Here is a 12,468-nt window from a genome sequence, read left to right as displayed (position 1 = left end):
AACCAGCTGGATCTTCCTTGGGATGCTCCTCCAGCATAGGAAGAAATCCCTGACAGGCTGAATCAGTCCAACCAGCTCTGTATCTCCTCCTACTCCAGGTAGCCACGGGGAAGGGCTGTAACCAGGGCATTCCTACATCGTGGCTATTGCTAGCTGCTACAATGGTCCTTTTGGGCTAGTGGCAGCAGGTGCAAGTTAGAGCAATCCTCAGGGCTGCTCTAACCTATGCAGGGGGCTGGGGTGAGAGGGGGAGGTTCCCAATGGTCCCATAACACAGGAAGGTGCAGAGGGGTCTCAGGCCTACATGTCTGCATTGCAATTGGGGTGCATTTGTGCAGCACGCAGCGCAGGGGGGTCCTCTGGGGTGGGGGCGAAGTAATAGGAGTGAGACTGGCGATTTACTGATCTAGCGCCTCCGTGAGGCAGGGGGCAAGGCCCCGCCAGGCTGCCGCACCCCCCAGCCTCGCTCCATTAGAAGGGGGACGGGCTGCCCCGCTCCACCGGCAGGGCCGAGGCCCGCCCCGAGGGGCTGCCTGTAGCCTGAGGGGAGCCACTAGCCGGCCGGCCGCGCGCGCGCGCGCCCCCTTCTGGGCACCCCCCGAGCCTGTCCGCGCGGCGGCCGCCGGAGAGACTAGGAGACGGGCTCCCGCCCCCTCTGCCCGCAGAGGCCAATGGGAGCAGGATCACGCCTGGGATTGGCAGGCCCCGCCGTCACTTAGGCGCGCGGCCGGGGGAGGAGGGAGGTTCTTTACCGGGCGCGCGGACGGGCGGTTACGCGGTGCGAGTCCGACCTCTGGCGCGCCTGTGGTCGCGCGCAGTAACGGTCCCTTCCTCCCTCGCGGCCGAGGATGGCGCTGGATCTGGGGGCGTGGGCCGGGCCGCTGAGCCTGGCCGAGGTGGAGCAGCAGCCGGCGCAGCCCCTGCGGGTGAAGTACGGGGCGGTGGAGATCGACGAGCTGGGCAAGGTGCTCACCCCCACACAGGTAGGCCCCCGCCCCCCCGGCTCCGTTCTTCGCAGGCAGGGGGGCCGCAGGTGCTGTGGCGGGGACGGGCTGTGAGGCCCGAGGCGGCTGGGCCGGGCGGGAGGGAAGGAGCCGCTGATGCGGGACGCAGTGCCGGAGGCTGCCCATCCGCCCTCTCTCGGCCTTGGGGCGAGCACAGCCCCGGCGCCCTCCGGGACCGGGCTCTGCCAGTAGCTGCTTCACCTCTGCCAGGGCCTGGCCTGGCCTCCTGCCTGGGGCCGCCGCCCTCTTATCGGCACGGACCGCGGAGCAGCTGTGGGAACCTCCCGCCCCGGCCGGGGCAGGGCGCTGTGGCAGCCTGGAGGCGGGGACGAGAAAAGGAGGGGGCTCCGAGAAGAGGGGGCTGGTCGGGGGGGCGTGGGGGAGCAGGGCGCTTAGCCGGGAGGGGCTGGTAGAGACCCCACGAAGCTGGCTGCTCATGCTGCCACTACCCAGCATGGGGGAATTGCAGATAGACTGGAACCTGTTAAATTGGGCAGCAAAGCGGCGGGTGGGTTTTGCTGTGGATACATACAGAGCAATGCATCTGGGCTCTCATGTCTGCTCACTGAGGTTGCTGGTAGGTGAGAGCCTAACAGGAATGAGCTGGGTGGCCCTGTGACCCGTTTAGGAGTCTCTGGTTTTAACTGATACTGGACTTGCCTCTGCTCTTGCTTCCAATGGCTAATTCCGTTGACTTCAATGACTTGCACCAGCACAAGAGCAAAATTGGGACCATTATATATACACCAACAGCTGTGCACAGTGGGTAGGCATGTCTCAGGAGAGTGGAAAATTCCACCAAGCCAGTGAGTGTTTCTGCTGCCAAATACAAGGTAAGCAGCAGATGCATACCATAACTGATTCAAAGAGTCTAACCTTCCTTTGTGGCATGCACCTGCTAGTTACACTTCACGATGCCTGGATGACAAATGGTAACGGATTTGCCTCATTCTTAAAGCATTTCTGTGTTTTGCATTCAGGTTTTGTCACTACCAAGGAGGTGCCGTTTTCAGGTGCCAAATATTGCAGAGTTTGTGTGGGTTGTTTCTATTCAAATGTGTTTTAAATGGAGGAAAAAACATTAAGATCATTAAAATTCTGTTTCAAAATCTTACTTTTTAGGTCTCATCTACTAGCAGTCTCCCTTCTGGTGTAATGAAAACTGGTCTGGTTGATAACATTATCCTGGTGTGTCAGATACATGCACAATAAAACATACGGCTTGCAGCACATTCGGGGGGGGGAGTGGATGCTGTATGGGAAGAGGACTATTCTTCCCTTCTTGTTTAATGAATGGCATACAACTTAATCATTATAGGTTCAGAACCGCCCAACCAGCATTGAGTGGGATGGCTGTGATCCACAGAAACTCTACACCTTGGTTCTTACTGACCCAGATGCTCCTAGCAGAAAGGATCCAAAGTTCAGGTAACAGCAGGAGAGTTTTGGAAGCTCTCCTCTGTCTGCCATCAATGACAATAGCTTAACCACTGATCTATTAGTAGAGCTTTCATGCTGCCTCTTTCAGCTGATGATTGGGGCAGCAGAAATGAGGTATAGAGGGGCGATGTGACTTGCCAGAGGCCTTGCACGGAGCCTGTAGTAAAGCTTGCAACAGAACCCAGCTCTCCTGCTCCTGAATGTTAGCTGGTAATCATCCTTCCTTACCCAGACATCCAAGACTGGGAAATATGTGCCTTGGCACTGAATGCCTAAAGCAGTGCTGCTGCACTCTGTGATGAGACAGAAGCACCTGTCTCTTCCCTGCTGGTCATGGCTTCATCTGAATGGCTCAGGTCAATGATATTGATGTGAAACTACATCTTTGTGTGCGTATATGGCATAAACTTAGCAGAGCTAGCAAGAGCCTGTGATGTTCCACCAGGACAGAGAGGGAGTGGGAAAATACTCTGCTTCTCATTGCCATCTTCATGGTTGTGAATTTACTGGAACTGCCAAGTGAATTAATCTCTAGAGTCTATTATTGGTTTTAACTTGAGCATATTCTGTTCTTCCTTTTAGGGAATGGCATCACTTCCTGGTTGTCAACATGAAAGGGAATGACATAAGCAGTGGGTTCATCCTTTCTGATTATATTGGTTCTGGGCCACCTAAAGGGACAGGTAAGTGGTAACCCCACATCTCATGAAGGTCCTGCACAGCCAAAGGCCAGACTCCTTGCTCTAATGACTACTACAGTACGTGGACTTGACTAACAGATCCATGCTGTTAACATTACAATCCACTCACTATGTTGAGGAACCCAAGCAGGAGTGTGCAGGGAGCTGTAATGAATCGACAAAAGGAAGTCACTATTTTGGTGGGAAAAGCTACCTGACAGAAATGAGGGCCACATGTATTGTTCTGTACTACTGGTGCAGGAGATAACCGCTGTTTAAGCAGTGAGGTGGGAAGCAAGACCCCAGCACTGACCATCTGCCTCTAGCATATTTCCACCATGGGGAAAATAAATGACTGGCATATTGCCTGCATCAGGGGGTGGGGAGAATTTCACTGAGTTGATAGCTGGGTGCTCCAAGTTGCGAATTGAGTTCAAATCTGACCCTGAAAGCTATTAAAATGTAGCTGGTGCATTCTTTTTTCATGTATTAAACTTTGTTTCCTCTAAGTAAAGAAGCTATTACAGTGGCTTTTTACCTGGGAGATTATACCAGCTGCTGGAGCCCTCTCCTCCTGGATAAATGTAGTAGACAGGTTGAAGTCAGTGGTGTTTGTCTGGGAGCCTATTAAGCTCTTCGGTCATTTAGAACAGGTGTTAAGCCTAGGAGACTGGAACACTTCTCTTTTTGGGACTTGGTGCAATCTGTATTAAACTGCTCACCTGCATATGGAGAAATATTTGCAGGGGGTGTGTTCAGTAGATGCCAACATTTCAGCTTTCAAACACTACTCATGCCACAGATCTGGATTAGCCACATTCTTTCTGTGCCCTCCTCAAACCTGGGGGAAAATACTGGAAATCTAGTGAGTGTTCATTGTAAAGGATCCTGGCAGATATTTATCTTCACAAGGGGTGAGTTGGACCTGTCCATACACATTACTTTATCCTTTAAAATAAACTGACAGATGACGTTGACCCCGCATTCTCAGTGTCAAACTGCCACATTTGACAAGCCCCTTGCATTCAAGGCACTCTGTGGGGAATTGTCTTGGTGCTCTTCTGGATGAAGAATGTGCTTTCTTATAAGGCGTGGTTGGATTATGCCAGAAAACTAGAAATTATTCTGTGCCAGACCTAGCATCTATGCAAAATACATGCTTCTATCTGCTTTCAGCCCCAGTCTTTTAAAGTGGACACCACTACTAAAAGTGGTTAATATGATAGTGCCATTGAGTCTATTTTATCTAACAAGTCCTTCCATCAGAAGACTTCAAGTAGTTCTTAACCTGTGTGCAACGAGATGGCTTAAAATCCAAACCATGGAATCAACAAAAGTTCCATCGGTACAGTAAGATGTCTGCCCTAGAGCTCCTGTCTGTCTTTGTACAGTGCCTGGCATGTTGATCTGTCTTCATCTGGTGCCATGTCTGCACATTCCTTGTGTACTTGAATTGACAGCCTCGATGGTGTAGGATACCAGAATGGTTTGTTTATACACTATAACAAGATTGAGTAGATGCATATGGATGAGATCCTTATATGGGGGGGTGTGTGATTACAAGCTTATGTACCATAGTGCTTACCTTGAAAACAAATATGGATTTTCTTTTTCTCCCTATTTAACATAGCGTATGTCTCTCTCCCACTCAATCTGCAGGACTTCACCGGTACGTGTGGCTGATCTACGAGCAGCCACAGCCGCTGAACTGCAACGAACCCATCCTCTCTAACCGATCTGGTGACAAACGTGGGAAGTTCCAAGTGGCATCTTTCCGCAAAAAGTACAAGCTGGGACCCCCGGTTGCTGGCACATGCTATCAGGCAGAGTGGGATAGCTATGTGCCAAAACTCTATGAGCAGCTGTCTGGGTAGTAGGCAGGGGAGATGACCTAGCCCTTCACCCCTGTTCCTGCACTGTCAAATCCCAGCACCTAGAACAAAACTAGCTTTGAATGAGATGTTGATCTTGGAGACAAAGGTTGAACAAAAGTAACAATGTTGGAGTAGAGCAATTTCTACCACTGTCCCTACTGCTCCTGGGGACATTTTTCCTCTTAACCAACTGTATGCTAGCTCTGCAAACAATTACTAGGTGGAACCAGAGCCCCTTACCACATGCACAGCGATTATCTGAACCTGCTTCATTATTAGCGTAGCTCTTACATGGGTGGAGGGCCCTGCCCAATCATCAGTGCAGACTTCAGTTGCTAGTAGCAACTGGTCCCTACCCAGACAGAAAAAGAACCATTTATTATGCCCACTTCTACAGAAACCATTGCTGCTTAAGGAGCACTAGTGTGCCAACATAGCAGTCTAAGGTGAAATGCTGAGAGCTGCTTATGCCTCCTCGACCATCTGGAAAAGCCTGGGTCTTTAACACCCTTGTGGTGGGGAAAATGACTTCTGCTTCTCTTCCCTCATGTTGAGAGCTGAGGTTCCTGGGTGAGAACTAATCTGTTCTTGCATGGTGTTCCTAGCTGCACTTGCAATCCTATGTCAAATTTCAAAATTAGTCTGGAAGCAGAAAGATTTGACTTATGGTAGCAAACAAGTTCTTAAACACAGAGCCTGCTTAGATGCAGACATGCTACTAAGTAGCAGGGGAAGGACAGGATTCCCTAGTCACTTAACACTATCCCTAGCAGATTGCCATGCAAGAGGGAGAATACTGTAGTAACTAACCCAGGGCAGCTACTTACCCAACAGAGTTTCAGATGTTCCCTGGAGCTGGCAGTAGGTCAGACTGCAGAGCTGCTCTGTTCCACACCAGTATCAATTGGGCCATTGCTGTGTTCATTAATTTAACTATATACTGGCATGGGGGGCACAACTTGACACTAACGCTTTTGAACCAGAAAATTAAGTTTGGGGCTTATATTGACAGGCTGTCTTGTGACCTTCCTTATGGTTTTCAAGCTTGAAACACTGCTGTTTGTGCAAGTTGCTGTGCATTATTTGCTTTTAGTTTAATTAAAAGGACAGAATCAAAGGTGGACTTGACTATGCTTTTATTCCCTTGCTGGAAAAAGCCTCCGTAGTGGTGGCTAACAAATGGCCTTCTGACTTTCTCTAGGAGTCTTGAGATCACCTTTGTTAAACTCTAGGGTGGGAGCTAGAATCCATGCTCCAGGAGAAGGGAGGCTCCCACCCAGCACTTCCAGAAAAGTATTCTCAACATGTACAAGGTCAGGGGGTGATGGATGGGGCCCAAGGAGCACCTGGCACTCAAGGTGAGCTGTCTATTTGCAGTAACAGTAAACCTGCTTAAAGCCAAGCTGCCTCCTCTAAACTCCAGTGGCACTTCCTCGCTGCAGTTGTGAAGTACTGACTCTTCCTTACAGCTTGTCAGTGCTTCCACCTGTTTAAAATTGCTACCATTCAGTTTAGCCATGTACAGCTCTATGAAGTGGTTACAAAACTAGCTTTACAAGCTGCAAGACCTTAGCACTGCCAGAAAATTGGTCTTTTCTAAACTCCACAGCTCCATTCAGGAGATGAGTAAAAAGTGTATAAGGGAGCCCTTGAGGGGTCCTTTGTCCCAGCATTGACTAAGTTGCTATGAGCAAGCAGTGTTCTGATCTTTACAAAGAGGGAGCAGGTGACTCATTAAACTGAACAGCCAGCCATAGTCTAATGTTAAGCTTGCAGTTGATAACTTTAAAAACAGTAACAGCAGCATTGCAGTCAGTGACAGTAACATTGGGAGTGGCCTATGCACATCATCTTTTCATGTTATATTAGCCATTAAGAGCTGGTTCGTAGTCCCAGTGTAAAATCTTCCCCTAGTCTGTCCACTTCACCTACCTGCTGCATCAATGAAATTAAAGCTTAAGTCATTAACACCATACAGCTTGAACCACTAGCCTTGAGCACAGTCCATATGTCCACGGTGTGAGCAAGGAAGGCACAGTCTTTGCCTGCAGAGGGGGAAATAGTGGCTGCAGCACACCCTGGAGGTTGGGCACTGTGGAAGATGCCTAGCACTCTAAGGCTGCCCTAACTTTCTTAAAGCTATGATCTCCACTGTACAGCTAGGGAAAGTGATTTTCTCACTGTCCTGTAACTAGGCTGTGTCAGCAGCAGCACTTAAAACTCTTGACACCATCTGAGTGTGAGAGGCTAGGTCATGGGCCACAGTACAGCTGTATTTAAAACCCAGCACCTGCTCCCCACTGGGAACTGGACTGAGGCCACATCTCCACAGCCTATGGAACAGAACTCTAGGCAGGGCATTAGCGGGTTGGGTGGGAGAGGTAACCACCTTGTGCCAAGAACTACAGTTCTCCATGTCTCCAAACTGCCACGGTGGCTCTCTACTGATAGTGTATTCCATCGAGGCCTCCATATTCCTGCCCAAAACTTAGGACCAGCCTGTTGTCAGGATCCATCCAGCTGTGGCCCAGCCACTGTCTTACTCCAGCAAGATGCTCTAATGTCCACCTGATGTCTTCCTCCAAAACAATAAAAATCCCCAACCACTTGCAGAGACTTCAGTTCACCTCCACCACAATTATACTGCAGGCCCAGTTTGTTGCTATGGTAGCCTAGAGGCACTGCCATTGCCTGTTTGCAAGAAAGCACATTCATTTTCCAAGTGCTATGATGACTTGGCAAAGGCTGTGAAGAGCTTACAACCAGGGACATTTTCTAAGCTGTGAGCTGTAGAAACACACCTGTGGTCCACGTTGGGAAGCAGACACATTTGAATCCAAAATTAAATAGTAAGTTTCCAGACAAAGAAGCCTTATGTACAACCTTGGCTTATATTTGGTAGTACCCCTTCCTTCCCCCATGAGCTTCATGTAAATGGGGCTTGAAAAGCCATGATCAAAGCATCAAATGTGGAAAAAAACCAGGATGCATCACCAGTTACAGTTTCACTTGGGAACAGAGAAGCTATTCCACCAGCCTTTAATGCAGTCTCCAACAACCCATCTGAGATATAAATGTAAAGCACTTAAAGGGACTTACCAGTGGAAAACAAAATGCCTGTCTAAGCATTTTGGGCCAGATCCTCAGCTGATACTAATTAGCATGGCTTTACCACTTTCAACATGGGAATGCTCACTAACAGCAGAGGAAGATCTCGGCCTTTGAGTCTAAGGTGGAAGGTTCATTCCAGGGCTGCAAACTTTTTAGTCTCTGCCAGAATTTTCTCCCTCATTCTCATTATGAATGGAAGAGGTGCCCGTCTCCCCAGTGTAAGGGCTGTGAGAGTAGGTGGAAACAGTTTGTATGTATATTACAGTCACTGCTAGTTGTAGTATCAATAATATAAACTTCTGTTTCAGGCCAAAATGAAGCACCCACTACTGAATACACAAGAGTGGAAGTATATTAGCAAAACTGAACAGAGTCAGGCCTGAATTGAATGGCATAGACTGGCTGCACTGCAGTGCACCTAGCAGCACACATTAGTATTAGCTCGGTTTCCCCCAGACGGGGGAAAAAAAAAGAATAGCAACACACTGGAAAGAAAAAAGTAAGTAATTGTAACTGTGCCAGGGTATAGCAAAGAGGCAGGAGGGTTCTACCTAGGAAGGGAGGCCAGGTCAGGCCCTTCATCTATTGCACTGTGATCTCCAAAAAAATGTTGAGAACCACTAGCTCAGTCATTCAAATCCACCCTCAGGTAGCAGCAGGATGAAGAATGACAGAGAAATCACATTCACAAATTGTTGGGGGGGGGGGGGGGGAACGGAGGACATGGTCACTTAAAGACATGTTTGCTGTAAGCAGATGGGTTTATATGGGCATTGCCGTGGAGAGAGAACCATCCATCCCCATGTTGGACTGCAGGAGAGTCTGGGCTGAGCTGGCACCACCTCTTCCAGCTGCATCACAAGCGGACTGCGCTCCGAGCAGTCAAACAGATTCCTTAGAGAGATTGCTCTGAGGCTTCAAATGCAGAGGCTTGGAAGGGCAGCATTAACTGGACATTAAATGACACAGCGCCTTCAGCTGCTGTTTGGAAATCAGAGGAGGGGCAAGGCCGTTAATGGCTAACCACTTCATGTGGGCGAGTGTCCCTTGTTCTACAATGAGACAGCGAGGCATTGTGATGAACACTTTTATTTACAAATATAATTAAAAGCTCTGACAGTTATTCATGCTCTCCTTGGAACCTGAAAAATGTTTTTTGTTGTTTTTGTTTTTTTAAAGTGCATGCAAGAGAAGGTAAAGCCTTTTTTTTTTTACCGCTTTTTATTGTAAGAAAATACACAGTTTGAAAGTGTGAATAATGCAGTATTTATGACCAAGATTCTGGGGAGGGGAGTAGGATTGGGAGAGGGACGAAAAAAGAAAATAAAGAGATCAGGGTGATCTGACTGAGAGACAGTGTTGAACTCCAAATACTGAACTGGAAAGTCCAGGGGTGGGGTGGCTGGGGATACCGAGAGGAAGGAGGGAAGGAATAAAAAAATTCTGATCAGAGAAACAGTTAAAATACAATATGAAAATAAGTAAAAGCTCTCCTTAAATTCCTTCTATACACAAAATACACAATTTGACAAAGCCCAATTTGTGCTACTGGGATCCTGTGGGCTCATTTAAGTGTATTCACATTCTCTGCAACAGCAGAAAATGATTATGATACAATCAAGAATATGCTGAAGACTGAGGTCAAACCCCTACCTCACCCAGCATGGTTCTTTAAAAAAATCACAAGATCTCTTCACCCCGCCCCATTCCCTCCCCCACCCCCAAAAAAGTAATATGTCACCACTGATATGTACATCACGATTAAGATTTTTTTTCTGTAAAATGTATCAAATTTCTCAATCTTTAATAAATTTTTTTATTTAACTATTCCTGATGAATAAATACCAAAAAAATAAAAATAAAATAAAATTATGCAGCAGCTAGTTAAGGTAAGGCTGCGGATTTCGTCTCTCTCCCCCTGGGTTTTCATATATAGGGTTGGTTTTTTTTTTTGCTTGTACTTTCATTGATTGGTGGTAAAATGAGTGATTGCTCAAAAGCAACATACATCCACTTTTGTTTGATTCGTTACAATTGTCTCCAAAGCTTTCACTGAAACATTTTTCATCATTGCACAGAGACATCAATACTGTGACGTACTATGAAAACAGACTGCCAGGAGCTGTGCAGCACTGGCACTTGACGCAGGGGAAGGGGCCCTGACGGAGTAAGAATGTACAGGCACTAGTCCGACACGATGTCAGTAAGAGACAGAAAGAGAGAGAGAGCACGCCCGTTAACATGGGGAATGTTGGTTTTTTATAATTTTTTTTTGTTTGCTTTTTTTGAAAATGGCAAAAGAAATTTAATCTCATCTATAGTCCTCCTTGGGATAATCTAATGTGACCAAATTCCCAAAGCCCATTCGCAGACTCTCCATGTCAAACGTTTCAATCTCTCGCTCTTGCTTTTCCAACAGAAACTTTATCCTCTCGCTGCGTTCCTTCTGGAGGGCGGCCAGCTCCTCTTCAATCTAAAACAAGCACAATCAGCAGCCTCTTTAGCCAGCTCCTCACAGCACAGCAAGCTCCTAGGTAACAGCTTTACCAGCTGCCTGGCATCCACCACAATAGGGAGACCCCCTGCTGGCTGACTTAAGAGCAGCATCTGGTGTCCCATGAAGTGAGAAGCCCGGATGTGCAAGATGGAAAGGGGGCTTAAGGAGAATTGCTAAGGATCCTCATGGTCCTACACCTTGGTTAGCGTTGGCTTTGGCCTTGGCCTCTCTACCAGAACAGACAATCCAATTGTTGCCTGGGGACCACCTCACGAGAGCAGCTCCAGGACTAATTATGTAATTTGGTATCCTGCCTCCAGCACTTACCAATGCCAATACTTAAACCTCCTAAATGCACCGAGTCGTTTAATATTATAATGTGGGGCAGATTTCTTCCTGACTGCAGCTGGTGTTCAGCCCTGAAGCATGAAGATTGTTTAACCCCCAACAGTAAAATTACAAGGGCTAACTGCAGATGCTATCCTTACCTGTTTAAATGAGTGATTCTCTAAGAAATCTCATAGGAAAATGCACCTCAACAAATAGGCAGGCGGGTTCTACAGGTGAATTACCTATGCCAGAAAAAGGCTTTTTTTTTTTTTTTTTTATTAATTTTGAAATTTGCCCAAATTTCCTTCAGCACATCCATTCTATTTAACCTTTCAGTTCTTGGCATTGATTTAACTAGTCACAAGGACTGCTCGAATGCGATTCACAATGGAGTGATTCAGATGTTGCCTGGCAGCAGGTCTGAAACGTACCTTTTGTTCGAGATGGGCCCTGCGCAGAGACACCCTCTGCTCCAGCTTCTGGAGCTCTCGTTCATGCTGGGCTTCCGTCTGCATCTTGATTTTGCTCTGGTACGCGTTCAGCAACTCCATCTCCTGCTGGAGCTGCAGTCTCAGGGCTTGGCATTCTGCTTCTTGAGCCTCATCCAGCCGTAGCTGCAAGATTGTTCCAAAACAAAATGTCAACTCAGTTACTTCCCTGCTCTGCTGCGAGGTGGGAATGTGTTGCTCCATGCCTACACTCACTGATGACCTTGCACCGAAACATGACCCATATCCCAGCATGAAAAGTGCTGCTGGTTGGCAGAAAGTGGCGTCTGTATTACAAATGTCTGTCTTTCCAGTGGCATGTGGGAGCAGACTGGAGAGTCTGGTTTTAGACACTCCCCTGGATTTATAGGGCTGGGCTGTGGAAAGGAACTGATCCACTTGCTCACTGGTGGAGGCATGGTGCCGAAAGCACTACTTCAAAATCCGCTGTTGAGACAGCAGCACTACTGCTAACCCTGCCAGCGGGGGCGACGAACACTGATGATGGCTGGTAAGGGGGATTGTTGCTGGCTAAAGAACAGGTGCTTGTTGTATTAACAATAGCTAGGGAAAGTCAGAGAAATACTGTGTGTTTGGGAGCCCCACATAGACAGGGCTGGGCGTTGTCAATGCCTCAATACCTTGGGTAGCAGAGAAAGTGAGGGCACCTACTGCTGGAGAGAACCAGGACAAAGGCCCAGAATAAGCTGGAAGAGTTCTTCCATTAAGTGGACTTCCAAATCCACATTTTATTGTTCCCATTCGGCAAATTGGGACAGTTACTTGTTGCAAGAGGCTTGCAGTGTCTACCTCCAACATCCCACTCCACATACAGGTGCTAATCACTGAAAGATGCTAAGTGGGTTCTACCAACGCACTGAGCAAGGTGGCTCATTACCACACCTGGATGCAAGTGGAGTGGGAGTCTCTCTCTGGGCACTGAGGATCTAGGATGTGGGCTGAGCAGCACAGAGGGACGAATCCTAGCCACATTCATGCCTTGGAAGAAGATTTTTGTATTCTTTGTTGAAGGCAAATCTCTGG

The 12,468-nt window shown here is 47.9% G+C and overlaps 2 protein-coding genes across 2 annotated transcripts in view; one reads left to right on the top strand and one right to left on the bottom strand.

Annotated features, from left to right (window-relative positions):
* Window positions 1–733: 733 nt before the first annotated feature.
* On the top strand, window positions 734–6,702 carry PEBP1 (phosphatidylethanolamine binding protein 1). The gene is made up of 4 exons (XM_067550124.1): window positions 734–983; window positions 2,323–2,432; window positions 3,027–3,127; window positions 4,784–6,702. Exons 1-4 carry the CDS (start codon window positions 849–851, stop codon window positions 4,996–4,998), a joined length of 561 nt encoding a protein of 186 aa, XP_067406225.1. The 5' UTR covers window positions 734–848; the 3' UTR covers window positions 4,999–6,702.
* Window positions 6,703–9,182: 2,480 nt separating this feature from the next.
* TAOK3 (TAO kinase 3) overlaps window positions 9,183–12,468 on the bottom strand; it is a 141,940-nt gene continuing 138,654 nt past the window's right edge. The window contains exons 20-21 of the mRNA XM_067550123.1: window positions 11,368–11,550; window positions 9,183–10,582 (exon numbers count right to left, since the gene is read on the bottom strand). Of these exons, the coding sequence (XP_067406224.1) occupies window positions 10,421–10,582; window positions 11,368–11,550 (345 nt within the window). The 3' untranslated portion in view covers window positions 9,183–10,420. The remainder of the gene's footprint in view (window positions 10,583–11,367; window positions 11,551–12,468) is intronic.

The sequence above is a fragment of the Emydura macquarii genome, unplaced genomic scaffold (assembly GCF_026122565.2).
Source record: "Emydura macquarii macquarii isolate MOO-44397 ecotype Brisbane River unplaced genomic scaffold, CSIRO-AGI_Emac_v2 contig_1254, whole genome shotgun sequence".
NCBI lineage: Eukaryota > Metazoa > Chordata > Testudines > Chelidae > Emydura > Emydura macquarii.
Note: the sequence above shows the minus strand (reverse complement) of the source record. Positions and strands in the feature narration are given on the sequence as shown.

Bases quoted from the DNA above. Each gene is read 5' to 3' on its own strand.
- PEBP1 (XM_067550124.1), top strand. From the start codon at position 849: ATGGCGCTGGATCTGGGGGCGTGGGCCGGGCCGCTGAGCCTGGCCGAG. The intron at 984-2,322 runs GTAGGCCCCCGC...TAATCATTATAG, and splicing joins AGGTGCTCACCCCCACACAG to GTTCAGAACCGCCCAACCAG. The intron at 2,433-3,026 runs GTAACAGCAGGA...TCTTCCTTTTAG, and splicing joins AGAAAGGATCCAAAGTTCAG to GGAATGGCATCACTTCCTGG.